The sequence below is a fragment of the Pipistrellus hanaki genome (assembly GCF_964339955.1).
Source record: "Pipistrellus hanaki genome assembly, chromosome: 11".
Taxonomy (NCBI): domain Eukaryota; kingdom Metazoa; phylum Chordata; class Mammalia; order Chiroptera; family Vespertilionidae; genus Pipistrellus; species Pipistrellus hanaki.
The window spans coordinates 27,283,278-27,301,166 of NC_140513.1; the positions used below are offsets into that span (position 1 = coordinate 27,283,278).

Consider the following 17,889-nt stretch of genomic DNA (forward strand, 5'->3'; position numbering starts at 1 on the left):
CCTGCCGTATTCACCAGACCTTGCTCCTTCAGGTTACACTCCAATTAATGACACACACACTTTCTAAGCAGCACTTCAAAACATACGAAGAAGTGGAAAATTGGGTCTCTGAATGGTCTTCCTCAAAACAAGAAAAGTTCTATTGGAACGGTATCCACAAATTACCGGAAATATGTAGCTAGCAATGGACATTACATTGAATAAAGCACTTTAGATGTTTCTCTTGAAATGACCATGTTTTCTTTGATTATAAAATCTGCATTATTAACCGGTACCAATTAAAAATGTGGATACCGGTTAAAAATGTGGATTTTTGTAATCAAATAAAACATGAACATTTCAAGAGAAACATAAATAAATATATATATATATTTATTTATTTATTTTTTTAAATTTTATTTATTTATTTTTTTCTTGTTTGAAAGGAAGGGAGAGAGAGAGAGAGCTAGAAACGTCAATGAGAGAGAAACATCGACCAGCTGCCTCTTGCACACCCCCCACCGGAGATGTGCCTGCAACCAACGTACATGCCCCTGACCGGAATCGAACCTGGGACCTTTCAGTCCGCAGACTGACACTCTACCACTGAGCCAAACCGGTTTCGGCATATTTATTTATTTATTAATATTTTATTGATTTTTTTACAGAGAGGAAGGGAGAGATAGAGTCAGAAACATTGATCAGCTGCCTCCTGCACATCCCTCACCAGGGATGTGCCCGCAACCAATGTACGTGCCCTTGAATGGAATCGAACCTGGAACCCAACCTGGGACCCCTCATTCCGCAGGCCAATGCTCTATCCACTGAGCCAAACTGGCTTCGGCTATATATATTTTTAAGTGAATGAATGAATTGCAGTCATGACCAGTGTGGTTCAGTTGGTTGGAGGGTTCTCCCGTACACCAAAGGATTGCAGGTTCAAAGATTTGATTCCGGGTCAGGGCACATTCCCAGGTTGGAAGTTTGGGGCATGTATGGGCAGTAACCAATTGTTGTTTCTCTCTCACATCGATGTTTCTCTTTCCCTCCCTCTCTCTCCAAAATAAATTTAAAAAAAAAAAAAAAGAAAAGAAAAGAATGAATGGCAGAAACAGTTTATTAGTGCTTCCTCATATTGTTTCATAATGGCAAATAGAGATTGAGTTGACTGATTTGGTGCCCTCTAGTGGTGAAAAACCCCCAGGATATTTACCCTCCGTCTCTGGCATCACCTGGTACAACCAGGGCTCTACTGAAGAATCAATTACCTTCCTTGCACAAAGAAAATACATGGAAATCAATCTTGGGAGGGGCACTTGCTTTAGAAAAGTTAATTCTGACTTTAGGAGGAAAATAACCACAGTTGTTTTCATTCTGCATATCTTAATGCATGTAAGTCTTGGGTAGTGCTCATAAGGGATAATTTTCCTTTAATACATAATAGCTAACATTTGCTGTGCATCAGTATGTGACAGGCAAGCAGTATCCTATTTAACACTCACAAAAAAATCCATGACATGGTCATTACTAGAATATCTATATAACTGTGTATAATAAGGCTTAGAGAGGTTAGGAAAGTCAGCCCATGGCCCTGAAAGGTGTGGCTCAGTTGGTTGCAGCATCAACTTGTGCACCAAAAATTGATGGGTTTGATTCCCCATCAGGGCATAAGCCTTGGTTGCCCATTGCATGTGGGAAGCAACCAAGTGATGTTTCTCCCTCCCTCCCTCTCTCTAAGATCAATAATAAAAATGTCACCCAATGAATAAATAGCAGAACCTGGAGTTGAACCTTGGCCATCCCACTTTAGTGTGACTGCTTCTAACCACTATGCCATAATGTTCCTAGTCTAACATGCCCACAGCAACTGCATATTATTACCCCTACCCCAAAGCTATATTGCAATTATTTGTTTACATCCTTCTCCCAACCTCTGAGTTACTCTTAGGATAGAGCCATTCATTCACTCAACAAATACGTATTGAGTGTATGCTCTGTGACAGGTCCTGTGCTAAATTCCAAGGATACAGTAGTTAATGAGACAGAAATTATTGCATCCTGCCCCCATGGAGCTTACATTCTAGATAATGAGATAGAAACAGACAAAAACAGGTAATAAGTAAACAATATTATTGCAAATTTTGGTTAATACTACTAAAGGCGATTAAGGAAATCAAGACTAAAAATGTTGAGGTGAATGCAACTTTATTTTTTAAATCCTCACTCGGAAAGATGTTTTATTGATTTTAGAGAGAGAGGAGGGAGAGAGAAGCATTGATATGAGAAACATTTATTGGAGTCTCACATACACGCCCCGATGGGGGATCAAACCGACATCCTAGGTATATGTCCCAACTGGGAATCTAACATGAAACCTTTTGTTGCTCCAATCAACCAAGCCACCCTGCTAGGGCAGGGGTTGATGCAATTTTAAATGGAGGCAGGGCAGAGATGGAAGAAATCTCTGTGACATTATATTTAAATGAGTAGAGGGATAAGCCTGCAAATGTGAGGGCAAGAGTAGTAGTCTAGTTTCTGGCTTGTGACCATCATGTCTTATTTATCTTTTATACTAAGCACAGGATTTGACATTTCTTAAGTGTCATCCAATGTGGGATGAGTGATCAACTAATTTCTTATCTCTTTGATCTTCCTCAGACTTGAGCAGTGCTGCTCCATCCTCTCAATTCAAAACTGAAATCATGTTTCAAGACTTAGCACAAGCCCCATCTCCTCCAGGAAACCTTCCTTAACAATCAAAGCATTCTTCAGCCATATAGAGGGAAATCTTGTCATATGTGACAACATGGATGAACATTAGTAAGGGCATTAGCAAGTGAAGTAAGTCAGAGAAAAAAAAATACTGTATGATGTCACTTATGTGTGGTATCTCAAAACACCAAGCTCATGGAAGCACAGGGTAGACTGGTGATTGCCAGGGACTGAGGAGTGGGGGAAATGAGATGATGTTAGTTAAAAGGCACACATTTCCACTTATAAGAGGAATGAATCTGGGGCTCTAATGTACTGCATGATGACAGTAGTTAACAATACTGTATTGTATGCTTGAAAGTTTCTAACAGAGTAAATATTAAATGTTCTCACCACTACTACCATTACCATCACAATAAATGGTTGTTATGTGAGGTGAAGGATGTGTTAAATGTGTTAATTAACCTGACAGTGGTAATCATTTTATGATATGCAACAAATCATCACATTGTACATCTTAAACTTAAGCAATGCTATCAATTATAGCTCAATAAAGCTCAGGGGAAAACAACCAAAATATTCTGAGCAAAGAAGACAGCAAGTTCAAAGGTACAGGGCAGGAGGGCAAGATAGAGTCGGGAAACTCCAAGTAGTTCAATTTGGCCTGGCATAAATTTGATGGAGACAATGATAAGAGACAGAACTAGAAGATTGACACATTCATTCATTCATTTTACATTTATTGAGTATTCACAGTGGGCTAGACACTGGGCTTATAGATCTGGTCCTTGCTTTCATGGACTCAAAGAGCAAAGAGGTAGATAATTAATAAACCATCAAAAATTGTTTTTAGCCTGCCCAGCATGGCTCAGTGGTTAAGTGTAGGTCTATGAACCAGAAGGTCTCGGTTCAATCCCCAGTCAGGACACACATGCTGGGGTTGCAGGCTCGATCCCCAGTATGGGGCGTACATGAGGCAGCTGATCAATGATTCTCTCATCATTGGTATTTCTAGCTCTCTCTCCCTTCCTCTCTGAAATCAATAAAAATATATTTAAAATAAACAAATGAAACTGTCCTATATTCTTCAAAGACGTTGTCATAATAGACCAAAAAAGGATGAGATCAGAAAATGTTCCGGATTGAGAGAAAAGAAAAACGACTAAATGAATGCATGACCTTGTATCAGGAAATAAGCTGTTAGTATATAAAAGATATCGAGATAATAGGCAGAATTTGAGCATGAACTTTATATCATAGTATTGAATCAAGGTTAAACTTTATAATTGGACTATGATTACATGGCGTTCATTATATTCCTATTGCAACGTTTCAGTACATTTGGGAAATGTAATAATCTGGAGAAAAGTTATTACAATAAACTAGGGACAGGATGATGCAACTCAGACTAAACTTGGTAGTAAAAAACAGAGAACGAGTCAATTCAAGATATAGTTTGGAGGTAGAACTGACAAGACTGGTGAATTACTAAGATGCTGTAGACGAAGAAAAGGGATAAGAATCACTGGTGTAAATAAATAAAACACTCCTGAGCGGTCGCACATTAGCTCCGCCCTTGTCCTCTTGACCCAAGCGGAGGAAGTGAGGAAAAAGGAAGCGGCCAGCAACTACCGGCCAGCTTCCTGTCTGGTGTCGCAAAGAGACCGTAAAGCAAATCTGTTTGACTCCTCCCTTAAAATGGGCGGCCCCGAAGATTGACAGCAACCAATGGCGAGCAACCCTTCGGGGCACTGGTCCAATGATTCTGGAGCTGGGCGGAGTCTTGCGGCACGTGGCTCGTTGGCGTTTTCTGGGGCGGCCCTGGCAATGTCTCTTCTTGGGGTACCCCAGCAGGTCTTTTGGGGTATGTAGGAGGCCTGCTGAGGGGGTCCAGCTTCTGCGGAGGGGCTCCGGAGGTTCTGTCGCCGTGGGAAGAAGTTGTACCGCCGGCTTTAAACCTGACTCGCGGGAGCCAGACGACCCGGAGGGATGGGGCCAGCGCCTGTGGGAGCCCAGCTTCCCGGAGCTGCCGGCGATCCGGAGGTGGGTGAGCCATCTGGGAGGAAAGGGTGCTGCTCCACGTGGTGGAGGTGGCAAAGCCTGACTGCTCTCCAGCAAGGGGCACGAGTGCGGGTCTCTCTGGATCGGCTCCATCCGTCCGATGCCTCCCGCCGGGCACATGGTGGCGCATGTGGATCTGTGCATGGGGGGCGGGGCCCAGGGCTCCAGTGAAGGTTTGGGATCCCGCTGACCAGGATTTGAAGTCTGCTCACAGTATAGGCATACCGACTCTGGAACCTCGGGCTCGCGGGACTTTTTCAAGTGTTCGTTTTCTTCCAGGATTATTGTGAGATTGGGGTGACTTACTGAGTGTTTTCGCCAGAGCCAGTAAGTTCTAGTTCTTTCCATCACTAATTAAGCACTAGTGTATACAGTACTAATCAGGGTTAGTCAGGGCTTGCTAGGGGAGATGGAACCTGGCAGGATTTGAATAGAGAAAGAGTGAAGATGGCATTTGCAAAGTCCCAGGTCTGACCCAGCAGAATTAGAAGCACCCTGATGCGTGATCCCTGGAAATACAAGGAACTCAGGTGTGGCTTAGGATAGGGCCCAGTCAGCTACTACCCCTACCTGTGCTCCTTGCTTGTGTGTCAGACAGGGAACCCTCAACTCAAGGAGTTCTGTCTAGAGCTCAGTAACGTTCTTCTAAGGAATGATGATCCTGAGTGTTTACACAATCTGACTCCCATTTAAAAGAGGGAGCAGATGCCAGTAAAGCTCTTACCCTTATCCAATCAGGTGGTACTTCAGGCAGAGAATTATCGATAAACATCTATGACCTCACACTGGTTTCTCCCTCTCACTGGGCACAGATGATGGAGTCAACTCTGGAAGGCACAGTCAAGGAGGGGAAGAAGGACTTTTCAAAGAAGCATGGAGCGGCTGGGTCTCCAGCGGAGGGTCTCCTGCAGCCAGTGAAGCTTAGCCGGGCAGAACTGTACAAGGAACCTACCAGCGAGGAACTGAATCGCCTTCGGGAGACTGAGAGCCTGTTCCACTCCAGCTTGCTTCGTTTACAGGTACCGTGTGTGGCTGGGGCTTAGCTGAGAGGGGCAGACCTGAGATCCTGAGGATAAAAGACTCTCCCCACCCCTTCTTATAGGTAGAGGAGCTACTGAAGGAAGTGAAGCTGTCAGAGAAGAAGAAGGAGCGGATTGATGCTTTCCTACGAGATGTCAACCAAAAGATCATGAGGGTGCCCTCAACCACTGAGACAGAGGTAAGACTGGTGGTATAGGACACTGGAAAGCCCAGAAACAGGGCTCTGGAGAGGCTAGGGTGCCAGGAAGCTTATTCTCGTAGCCAGGAGGCAAAGCTGGGAGTGTGATCAGTCACATGTTCATTCATTTAGCAAATGTTTATATATGCCTTGCAGTAGTTGTGTTCATAGGCTGCATCAGTGAACAAAGCAGCCTGTTTTAGTGTTGGGGTTATGGACAATAGGTAATAAGCATGACAAGTAAACTAACTACATGGTAAATTAGAAGGTATTAAGCACTATGAAAATAATAAAATAAAAAAAGTAGGTCGAAGTAAGGGGATTATGGGAATATCAGAGGATGGGAGTGATTTGTGATTATTTTTTTAATAAAATTTTTTTTTTTTTTAAAGAGAGAGGAAGGGAGAGGGAGGGGCAGAAACATTGTTGAGTGAGAAACATTGATCAGCTGCCTCCTACGCAGCCCTAACAGGGATTGAGTCCACAATCTGGGCATGTGCCCTGACCAGGAATTGAGCCTCAACCTCCTGGTTTATAGTGATGCTCAACCATTGAGCCGTACTGCCATGCAATATCATTTTCAGGCCATAAAAAATTATCAACTTAAAAATTAGACTGCTAGAGAGGGAAAGATAGAAACCTCAATGATGAGAGAGAATCATTGATCCACTGCCTCCTGCTTGCCCCATACTGAGGATCAAGCCCACAACAGAGAATGTGCCCTTGACCAGAATCAAACCTGGGACCCTTCAGTCTGCAGGCCGACGCTCTATCCACTGAGCCAAACCAGTTAGGACTAGTCAAATATTTAATTAACTCACCCCTGTTAATGCCTTGGCAGGGCCAGACCAAATGATTTTGCAGGACTTAAATGGCCCATGGGTCGGACATTCCCCACCCCTACTCTAAAGTCAATAAATACAAATTTTAGAAATACATAAATAAAATTATTTAAAAAGTAGAACAGAGTGGGACGTAGGTGAAATCAGGGAAAGGGCTTAGGAACCTCTTATGCAGTGATCACTAAAAAATGGTGGTTTAGAGATGTGGCCATGTCTGGATGTCTTTTGAAAGTGAAGTGGGAATTCTTAACAGATGAGTATGGTGATATAAATGTTTTTGGCCTGAGCAACTAGTAGGGAATTACCTTCATGGAGAAGATGTGTTTACAAGAAGATCAGGAGTTTGGTTTCAAACATGTTGACGTTTTGTATTTGAGAGGTGTACTAGACATCCAGGGGACGTGTTCAATCAAATCAATGCATCACCGTCTCTGTCCCCACAGCTGACTGAGCAGGCATGGCTCCCAGCTGGCGTTCGAGTGCCTCTCCACCAAGTGCCCTATACTGTGAAGGGCTGTTTCCGCTTCCTGCCCCCAGCCCAGGTCACTGTTGTGGGCAGCTACCTTTTGGGCACCTGCATCCGGCCAGACATCAATGTGGATGTAGCACTGACCATGCCCAAGGTGAGGTCCAGAGTTGAGGGGATGGAATGGCTTGCTACTGTACTACTTAAAAATCCCAGAGTCCCCTCCCTTTTCCCCACCTGTTGCTTGTCAGTGGATTGAAATCTGAATTCTAAATCAAAAGAATAGGTCACTGCAATTATCTTTAGAGGGCTACTCAGATGAGTCCTTAGGCCAGTTGCTGTCCCTTTACACCTTTGCAAACTGAGTGTGGTGTTGCTAGCCCTTACTTGGGAATTCTGGCCAGCAGAAAATTCCTGGAGTTGCTAAGCTATAATTCTCACCTTGGCTTCATCTGGGCCCCCAAACTCTTGAACAGCAAGTACTTAAAGTGCGTGGCCATCTCTCTTTTCTTGATCCCCTTCAGGAGATCCTACAGGACAAGGATGGGCTGAACCAGCGCTACTTCCGCAAGCGTGCCCTCTACCTGGCCCACTTGGCTCACCATTTGGCCCAAGACCCTCTCTTTGGCAGTGTTCGCTTCTCCTACACCAACGGCTGCCACCTGAAACCCTTGCTGCTGCTGCGGCCTCATGGTGGGTGGGGACGCACACACACACACACACACACACACACACACACACACACTGGGCCTAGGGCACAGGATGCGGTGATCAATCCAGTGGGGGAAGCATAGGACCCATAGGTCCAAGGTGAGAGGCTTGGGCCTCAAGTTTGAAGGGGAAGGTATAGAGATCTCAGATTCTGAGATGGGAGTGTGTGGGGCCCTCAAGTAGATAAGGGGTCCCTCTGGCTCCAGGGGCTACGGGGTCTCAGCACCCTCTGTCCCCTTCCAGGGAAGGATGAGCACCTGGTCACTGTACGTCTCCACCCGTGCCCTCCACCTGACTTCTTCCGCCCGTGCCGCCTGCTGCCCTCCAAGAACAACGTGCGCTCTGCCTGGTACCAAGGGCAGAGTCCTCCGGGCGACGGTGAGCAGGCGCTGGTGTCACAGTGGAGCTGGAAGGAAGGGCGTTGTGAGAACTTTTCTCACGGCTTTTCTTTTTGTCCCACAGGTAGTCCCGAGCCTCCCACCCCTCACTACAACACATGGGTCCTGCAGGACACAGCCCTCCAGTCCCATGTGCAGTTCCTGTCAACTGTGCTGGGCTCAGCCTCGGGGCTGAAGGATGGTGTGGCCCTCCTGAAGGTCTGGCTGCGGCAGCGAGAACTGGACAAAGTGAGTTGCGGATGGCTCGGCTTCCCTGCCTTGCCGAGTGGCGGGCTGGCTCTGAGCGTGGGCCTCTCTCTCCATCTTTCTTTCAGGGCCTGGGAGGATTTAGTGGGTTCCTCGTCTCCATGCTGGTGGCCTTCCTCGTGTCCACACGCAAGATCCACACCACCATGAGCGGCTACCAGGTCCTGAGAAGTGTCCTGCAGTTTCTGGGTGAGGCAACTAGGCCTGGAGAGGCCAAGAATCCCTCTCGTCTTGGGGATCCTCTCGTCCTGTCAGGGACAGTTTGGTCTCTTACCATCAGATATCAGCGTTTCCCAAACTTTTGACATATGTGTACCCCTTCTATAATTTTCATAATGCTGAGTATCCCTCGTACTCATGAGAACCTAGAATTAGGTGCAGCTAAGCATGGTGCAGTGCATATCCCCACCAAACTCTGGTGCAACGCGTACCCCCACCAAACTCTTCCCGTATCCCTGGGGGTACACAAACCACACTTTGGGAAACACTGAGATAGATGAACAAATTGAGTCCCCGAGTCAGTGGCAGCCACCTGGCCGGAGGGAGGGGTCCCCAGGGAGAGGAATATTTTTCTGACGCCCACCTTCTCTGGTTCACTTCAGCCACCACAGATTTGACCGTCAATGGGATCAGTTTATGTTTCAGCTCAGATCCTTCCTTGGTGAGTGGGGGGCAGGGCTGAGTCTGGGCAAGAAGACCTGAAGGTGAGCCCCAACTCTGACAGGCTTCTCTCTCTCTCCCCCTCCAAGCCGGCCCTGGCTGACTTCCACCAGTCCTTCCCTGTTGTCTTCCTGGACTCCTCAGGCCGCCTCAACCTTTGTGCTGATGTCACTGCCTCCACTTATCACCAGGTACCAGTGGCTCCCCACCCCAAGGCTCCCCCGGTGTCCCAGCCCAGCCTCCGTCTTTGCTGCCAGCACCAGAACTCAGAAACTCCTCTCCAGAGAGCTCAGGGCAGGCGTGTCTCCTAGTCTGAGCCCTCAGGTCACGAGGGGAGAGTCCAGTGGTGGCAGTCCCACGACTGAGTCTCTGTGCCCAGGTGCAGCACGAGGCACGGCTGTCGATGGCGTTGCTGGACAGCAAAGCTGACGATGGGTTCCAGCTGCTGTTAATGACTCCCAAACCCATGATCCGGGCTTTTGACCACATCCTGCAGTAAGTTTAGGGGTGGTGGGGGTATGTCAGTGGGTCCTGTTTCCCTGGGGCTACAGTGATGGGGCAGAGGTCCTTAGGCAAGTGCTCAGATTTTCCTGGTTTGGGGGGGATAGAAGTGATAGAGGCCAGCAGTCCCTGATTCTCCTTCTGTCCCCATCTCTAGTCTCTTTCCACTGAGCCGTCTGCAGGCAGCATGTCACCGGCTGAAGCTATGGCCAGAGCTGCAGGACCATGGTGGGGACTATGTCTCAGCCGTTTTGGGTCCACTAACCACCCTCCTGGAGCAGGGCCTGGGGTCCCGGCTGCACCTGCTGGCCCACTCTCGGCCCCCAGTCTCAGAGGTGAGGTGGTATGGAGGGGTCAGAGTTTGTGGGTCAAAGGTGGGCCGGGTTTAGGGTCCCCGGAGATACAAAAGATACACCATCCATAATTAACAAGTGGGTTTCTAGACCAAGATGGAGAACTCCTGGGTTAAGCTCAGCCTTTCTGCACTCTACAGTGGGACATCAGCCAGGATCCACCGAAGCACAAAGACTCTGGGGCCCTGACTCTGGGATTGCTCCTTCGGCCTGAGGGACTGACCAGCGTCCTTGAGCTGGGTCCAGAGGCTGACCAGCCCGAGGTGAGGAACCCTGAGGGCTGAGGGGTAGTTTGGCCCTCTCTTGTTTTCAGAGAGGAAAGGAGAGGGAGAGATAGAGAAGCATCAGTGTTGAGAGAGAATCATTGATCCTCCAGGCTCCCGATTCTCCCTGAGAATCAAGCCCGCAACCCAGGCATGTGCCCTGGACTGGAATCAAACCTGGGACCCTTCGGTCCGCAGGCCGATGCTCTATCCACTGAGCCAAACCAGTTAGAACTTTCAGGGAGATTTCTGACAGAGCCCTTCTTTGTTGTTCTCTCTAATTACTCCTTTACTCTCCTTAGGCTGCTGACTTCCGCCAGTTCTGGGGATCTCGCTCGGAGCTTCGGCGTTTCCAGGATGGAGCCATTCGGGAAGCTGTGGTCTGGGAGGCAAGCTCTCTGTCCCAGAAGCGCCTAATTCCCCACCAGGTGGTCACCCACCTCTTGGCACTGTGAGTGTGGGCATCTGAATGCCAGGAGGCAACTGTGGGCTGGGGAGCCTTTTAGGAGGGTCAGGCCCAGGCTTTTGGGGAGAGCAGCTCACATCCAGCAGTGGACTCCTAGCCCCCAATACATGCACTGTGTCTGTGCCCCTCTTCCAGCCATGCTGACATTCCAGAGACCTGTGTCCGCTATATGGGAGGCCACCTGGATGCACTGATCCAAGGCTTGAAAGAGGTACGACCCTGGTTTGGGATTGCAGTCAAGCTAACGATTATGTAGAGGAGCCCGTATGGCTGGATTGGTTGGGGTTCGAGAGCCCTTACCACCTTAGCCAGACTGCACTTCCTGGAATGTCCAGCAGAGGGGGTGCTGGCTCTGCAGCAGCCTGAGTGATGGCAGATTCCCTGGTGGTAGTGGGGTTAGTTCCACAGAGTCCTGGCCTCCTGACTGTTTTCTCCCTCACAGACCTCCAGCACAGGGGAGGAGGCACTGGCAGCCGCGGTGCGTTGCTATGATGAACTCAGCCGCCTGCTGTGGGGGCTGGATGGTCTCCCGTTGACGGTGTCTGCTGTGCAAGGAGCTCACCCGGTGCTGCGCTACACTGAGGTGAGGCAAGAGGAGGGAGAGAGCCCTTTCTCTTTGGTGATCCCCGTCTCTGCTTGACCCACCTGGTATTCTCCCAGCTCCTGACTCTGGGCACTCCCCCCTTCCCAGCCCCAGGCCCCTTCTTCTTCAGCCTTCCTTATTCCATAGGTATTCCCACCAGCTCCAGTCTGGCCCGCCTCCTCCTTCTACAAGCACCTTCCAGAGCGGGCCTCGCTGTTGCCCCGGCCCGATAAGCCCTGTCCAGCTTATGTGGAGCCCATGACTGGTGAGGGGGCTCTTGGGAGGGGATGCGAGGAACTGTTCCCACCCCACGCTGCAGACCGAGACCTCTCGCTCTTCTCCCCAGTGGTGTGTCACCTGGAGGGCAGCGGCCAGTGGCCACAGGATGCTGAGGCCATACGGCGGGTTCGGGCGGCTTTCCAGCTGCGCCTGGCAGAGCTGCTGGCACAACAGCACGGGCTGCAGTGCCGGGCCACGGCCACACACACCGACGTCCTGAAGGTTAGGCTGGCGTAGGGCAGGGGTATCCCTGGTGAGGGGCGGACGGACGCATCAGGGTGCCTCAGGCAGACACGTACCTCCCATCCCGTGCCCTCTTCCAACAGGACGGGTTTGTGTTCCGGGTCCGTGTGGCCTATCAGCGGGAGCCCCAGATCCTGAAGGAGATGCGGAGCCCTGAGGGGATGATCTCGTTGAGGGACACGCCTGCCTCCCTCCGCCTGGAGAAAGACACAAAGCAGTTGCCGCTGCTCACAAGTGCCTTGCATGGGTATGGCCCCCGCACGGGCTCTTGTGTCTGTAGACCCATTTCTGCCCCCATTCTGTTCTGGCCTGCCTGCCTCTCTGGGAGGCCACATGGCGTAGTATTTAGGGATATGCATTCTGGTGTCAGGCAAATTCTAAAATCCTGGCTTTGCTATTTCACTGGCTAAAAAAAAAAAAAAAAAAAAAAAAATCCCTATCGGCCGATTCCCCTGGACCTTATTCTTCTCATCTATAAAGTGGGAGTGATGCTAGGACTGACCTCTTGGGTCATTAGTTAGGAAGGCATGAGGTCGTACATGTAATGCATTGGCACGGAGCTAGTGTTGGTGAAGTTTGAATAAGCAGTGGCACGAGGGCTGAAACACTGGTCTTGGGCCCTGAGTGCTGAGTCTCATTGCCACTCCCTCTTCCCCTTCCTCCCCCCAGACTCCAGCAGCAGCACCCAGCCTTCTCGGGTGTGGCTCGGCTAGCCAAGCGGTGGGTGCGTGCCCAGCTCCTGGGCGAGGGCTTCACTGATGAGAGTCTGGACCTGGTGGCTGCCGCTCTTTTCCTGCACCCTGAGCCCTTCACCCTTCCCAGGTGACTCCCTCCGCCTTTTCTCTGCCAGGAAGTCCCCCTTGGGACTTTGATCCCTTGTGCTGCACCTTCAGCCCAGATGGGAGAGGGTGGCTGAGGCATGTGACAGAAGGGGTTCTGAGACATACCCTCAATCCATGCCAAGGGGTCTAGCCCCTAGACTGCAGGAAGCTTGGGGATGTGGGCCTGGACCCACTTTGCTCACTCCTTCTCCCCCAGTTCCCCCCAGGTGGGCTTCCTTCGGTTCCTTTTCCTGGTATCAACCTTTGATTGGAAGAACAACCCCCTCATTGTCAACCTCAACAATGAACTCACTGGTGAGTGGTAGGACTTTGTGGATTGCAGAGTGTGGCAGGCAGCGTTTTTCCTGGTCAGTCTGTTAGGTTTTTCCCGTACCTCCCCTGTCCCAGATTGCTACACTTGACCCTGGTTGCCTTGGGGTGGGGAATTAGGAGGAGGGAGAGGCCCAGAGCAAGCCTTTGGGGAACTCTGAGACTCAGCGATGTGGTTTGGTCACGTGATGACCAGGAACAGGGAAGGAGGGTCAGATTAGAATAGATGCCCACTGCCCTGGGTGGGTAGCTCACTTGGTTAGAGCATTGTCCCAATATACCAAGGTTATGAATTCTATCCGTGGTCAGGACACATACAAGAATCAGCCGATAAATGCATAAACAAGTGGGGCAGCAAACTCTGTCTCTCCCTCCTCCCCCTTCCTCTCTCTTAAAAAAAAAAAAAAAAAAAAAAGTTGCCAGACCTCTTGGGGGTGGGGTGGGAGTGATGCTTTCTGGCTGTAATGTGAGGAAGAGGAAGGTGTCAGCTTTCTAATCCCGCAGGTGTGTGCGAGCCTGGGGTGGGAGGGGGCCGGGGCCAGGCCTCAGCTTGCACGGGCCTGGAAACCAGATGGGTGCCAGGCAGTGGAAAATTCTTCCTCTGGGCTGAGGCTGGCAGTTAACGCCCTGCCTGACTAAGGCGAATTCCGTGTCCCTTTCACCGCTTTTGCCACCTGGGGGTGCGTTGGAAAGCCCTTGTGATGGGTAGCCGCTGGGTGTGCAGGAGGAGGACCTGGGGCGGGGGAGGGCGTCTGGGGGAGAGGGGCGAGCTGAGCCAAGGTTCCCTCTTGCCCACAGCGGAGGAGCAGGCGGAGATCCGCAGTGGCTTCCTGGCAGCTCGGAAACAACTCCCCGTCATGGTCATCATTACCCCTCAGGACCGCAAACACTCCATCTGGACGCAGGATGGACCCTCGCCCCAGGTTCACTCCCATCTCTGCCCCCAAATGTGTGGTTTTCTCCCACGGGAAAAGCAGGCCTGTGGTCAGGTCAGACTGACTTGACACACGTGTGTGTCCCCAGATCCTGCAGCAGCTTGTGGTCCTGGCAGCCGAGGCCTTGCCGATCCTGGAGAAGCAGCTGATGGATCCCCGGGGGCCTGGAGACATCAGGGTAAGCCCCTGAGCAGGACTGACTCTGGGGGCTCTGGGGATCCACCTTTGACCTAGAAATATGGAGTTCCAGGAGCCCTCAGGGGATGCCCAGCCTCCTGTTTGTTGGGATTGAAGCTGCCCAGGGTGACTGGCAGTGGCGGGGCCTAGAGGAGAACGGGGACCCAGCTCCATCCAGGCCTCCCGCTCCGAGCCTGTGCTCCTTGTGCTAGACCCAAGCTCGCACCAGCTGGCTCTTGTTTCTTTCTTCACGTGAGCATTCAGGCCCATCATGGGTGGTCACATCAAGGGGGAGAAGTCAAGGTGGACATGTAGAAAGGTTTGTGGTCAGTTCTGAACTCTTCAGTGGGCACTATTGACTCTCCCTGTCCTTTCTCAGACAGTGTTCCGGCCTCCCTTGGACATGTATGATGTGCTGATCCGCCTGTCTCCCCGCCACATCCCCCGGCACCGCCAGGCTGTGGACTCACCAGCTGCCTCCTTCTGCCGGGGCGTGCTCAGGAAGCCGGCGCCCTCGTCCCTGATGCCCGTGCTGGGCTACGACCCTCCTCAGCTCTACCTGGCACAGCTCAGGGTGGGTCCTCAGGGCTGACCGACCCTGGGGAGGGGACATGGGGGTGACTCTGTCCCGTAACCTTGTCTCCGTCCTGCTCTTTCTTAGGAGGCCTACGGGGACCTGGCCCTCTTCTTCTACGACCAGCATGGTGGCGAGGTGATTGGAGTCCTCTGGAGGCCCACCAGCTTCCAGCCCCACCCTTTCAAGGTGCGCTGGCTGGTGACAGCCATCTGCTCCCGAGTGTGTGCGTGTGGTCCCCCGCGGGCGTGCGTGTCTGTGTGTGGCCTGCTCCACGAGTGACCCTGTGTCAGGTGTGACGTGAATGTGTCGGTGTCTCTGGGTGTGTCTTTGTGACACTTCATTCCTCTGATTCCCACAGGCCTCCAACACAAAGGGGCGCATGGTGGTGTCTCAAGGCGGGGAGATGGTGATGGTGCCCAACGTAGAAGCCATCCTGGAGGACTTTGCCATCCTGGGTGAAGGCCTGGTACGGGCCGTGGAGGCCCGAAGCGAGAGGTGGACTGTGTGAGCTCCAGGCTCAGGAGCAGCTGCGGATGGACAGCAGGATGGCAGACCTCCGGAGCAAGGCGGCAGTGGCGGGACCTCCACCCTCGCTGCATATGGGCCCTCCATGGAGAGCCTGCTGACTTGAACACACTGAGTCATTCCCAGGAAAAGTCCTGCCCCAATTCTCTGTCTGATGCACCAGCAGTGGGGCAGGGGCCATGTGTCTTACGGAGTCCCCTGGACCTGACTGAACTCTCAGAAGTTGAAGCAGACGGTACTGAATGAGCCCAGGAGTTCCATCCGTCAGCCCTGGCCTGGGACTTCTTCCTAGGCTGCGCCCAGAAGCCAGGAAAGGGGGACATGTGCCCAGGGCTGGGACTCTGTCCCCTTCCCATTGCCAGGATATGTGCCTAGACCTCTGCATGTCCTTTGGTGCATTATTGGCCTTTACACAGGGCCCAGAGCAGATGTGGCACTTCCTGCGGGTCAGAGCAACAGCACGGAGCAGCGGAGTGGGGCTGGTAGATAACTCTGAAGGGGCAGCCTGCCTTCCTGTGTTGGTTCTGCTGCTTTCCAGGGCGGGACCTGGAAAAGCACAGAGGACATGGAGAGGCTATGTGGGTGAGAGGTTGAGGGGGCTGGTCACTCCCCTCAAGTTGAGGAGAGATGCCGAAGCACAGAGTGCTGCCCTGGCGTCAGTGTGCAACACCCTCCACCTCTGCTGCTGCCCATTCATATCACGGACCACCCGCCATGTGCCGCGGGGGGGAGCCTGGGGAGCCAGACGGAGTCCTGCTCCAGGAGCTCCCGTGCTCTGGGAGAGGATACTGCTTCCTTTCACCCGGTCCATACCGCATACAGCAGCCCCTCCCCTCTCCATCTCCCCTAATCTTGCTGTTTTTCTAGACTCAGATCAAAAGTGCCTCCTCCTTAAACCCTTCCCTCACCCCAGCCAAGAGGCTCTTTGCCTCTGAATTCATTGGAGCAGTTACTGTGCTTTGCCATCAATTTAAGACAATGGAAGAGTTTGCACCACAAACTCTTCCATTGTCTTAAATTCTGGTTTAAAAATAAATCATTTAATTTTCTCATGTTCTTGGCTTGTCTACCTTTTCCTTGGGGTTTTAACCTTGTCTCCTCTATGTAAGCTCTTTGGGGGCAGGGAGCATCTTATTTACGGGAATTTGGTCATACACTCATACAGGCCCTGTGAAGGCGTACTTCCAATGGCCTTATTTTCTGAAAGACGAACAGAAAATTACCGGGGCCTGTTTGTGGAGGGGGGACTTTGCTGCCTGTCTATGGGGCTTCATCCTCAAGATGATAAGCCACATGTGGGAACTCTGGTCTCCTTATTTTTGTGAACCCATGCCAGTCCCTACCTGTCACATGGGACAGCGGGGCCTATGGTTGAAATTAGCATAGCAAATACATTGATTGTCTTTAAAATACATATAGATAGAAAGATTGATTGATATCAGAGATGAAAGGAGAGAGAGCAAGAGATAGAAACATCAATGGTGAGAATCATTGATTGGCTGCCTCCTGTACACCCCCTACTGGGATAGAGCCTGCAACTGGGTCATGTGGCCTTGACAGAAATCGAACCCGGGACCCTTCAGTCCACAGGCTGATGCTCTATCCACTGAGCAAAACTGGCTAAGGCCATTGATTGGCTTTGTGAGCTAGGGTCTACATCTCTCCCAGTGCTGTTCATTCATGAACTCTGCACATCAGCAGCCAGGGTTTATTTTCTGTGAAAGTCAGCTTCAGGCCTGTAGCTTCCGACCCTTCCCACAAACCCAGTTTTGGATTATCCCAGTGAAAGCAGGGGTCAGTACCCCAGGCAGTACTGTGTAGCAGGTGGCTTCAAGAGCTGGACACGCCAATCCCACTTTGGAAATAAGCCCCGGCCCTATTACCTTCCCAAGTGATTCACTTCCTCTTGCTGGGCTTAGCCTCCCCGCCTTTAAATAGGCATGATCGCCAGACCAGCGTAGCTCCGTGGTGGAGTGTCAACCAGTAAACCAGGAGGTCACAGTACTATTCCCAGTCAGGGCACGTGCCTGAGTTGTGGGCTCAGTCCTCAGTGGGAAGAGGGCAGTCAGCTGGTCAATGATTCTCATCTCCCCCTCCCTTCCCTGCTGAAATCAATAAAAATATTTTTTTTAAATTAAAATGGGCATGATAGTGACTTTGTCCGGTACCCCCTGTGGCTAGGGAAGAGGACTGAGAACTCAAACCAAGGAGCTGCACCATCCTTTTGAACTTGATCCAGCTTAGGAGTGGGGAGGGAGCGGGGGAGAGGGAAGCAGGAGGGCCGGACTCTCTCACGTTGTGCTCCAACCTGTTTTCCACAGGCTTTCTCTGGAAGTAGGTGATGAGGCCGGGGCGGTCTAAGGTGATTTCCCTGGAAGGGGATGGGGGCATGAGGAGCTGGAACCTCGGGGAAAGGGAAGGAACTTCCGTGTGAGCGAGGTTCTGCAGGGTGATGGGGGTGACACATCCCCATGGGTGCATCTGCCTCTGGGCCTCTGCGTTTACCGTTGCAGGTGGACGCGGGGAGGCTGACGGGAGGAGG

At 51.2% G+C, this 17,889-nt stretch overlaps 1 protein-coding gene across 2 annotated transcripts; it reads left to right on the forward strand.

The window, feature by feature from the left end:
• The first annotated feature begins 4,363 nt into the window (after nt 1-4,363).
• Nucleotides 4,364-16,399, forward strand: NOL6 (nucleolar protein 6). Of its 2 annotated transcripts, XM_084897954.1 has the most exons (27): nt 4,364-4,734; nt 5,032-5,079; nt 5,565-5,771; nt 5,855-5,971; nt 7,257-7,436; nt 7,804-7,972; nt 8,234-8,368; nt 8,453-8,616; nt 8,703-8,823; nt 9,237-9,295; nt 9,384-9,485; nt 9,674-9,789; nt 9,953-10,130; nt 10,289-10,411; nt 10,714-10,862; nt 11,013-11,088; nt 11,320-11,460; nt 11,608-11,725; nt 11,807-11,961; nt 12,066-12,229; nt 12,652-12,804; nt 13,021-13,118; nt 13,932-14,056; nt 14,157-14,246; nt 14,625-14,819; nt 14,907-15,008; nt 15,181-16,399. In XM_084897954.1, exons 3-27 carry the CDS (start codon nt 5,565-5,567, stop codon nt 15,328-15,330), a joined length of 3,387 nt encoding a protein of 1,128 aa, XP_084754080.1. In that variant the 5' UTR covers nt 4,364-4,734; nt 5,032-5,079; the 3' UTR covers nt 15,331-16,399. The 2 variants fall into 2 exon arrangements, with proteins under 2 accessions (XP_084754080.1, XP_084754079.1); XM_084897953.1 differs by lacking the exon at nt 5,032-5,079 and having other exon boundaries at nt 4,368-4,734.
• Nucleotides 16,400-17,889: the final 1,490 nt, after the last annotated feature.

What these genes read in the sequence shown, in the direction of transcription:
- NOL6 (XM_084897953.1), top strand. Translation starts at nt 4,681, where the DNA reads ATGGGGCCAGCGCCTGTGGGAGCCCAGCTTCCCGGAGCTGCCGGCGAT. An exon ending in TGATCCAAGGCTTGAAAGAG is followed by an intron (nt 11,089 to 11,319) that starts GTACGACCCTGG and finishes TCTCCCTCACAG; the next exon opens with ACCTCCAGCACAGGGGAGGA. An exon ending in TCCAGCCCCACCCTTTCAAG is followed by an intron (nt 15,009 to 15,180) that starts GTGCGCTGGCTG and finishes TGATTCCCACAG; the next exon opens with GCCTCCAACACAAAGGGGCG.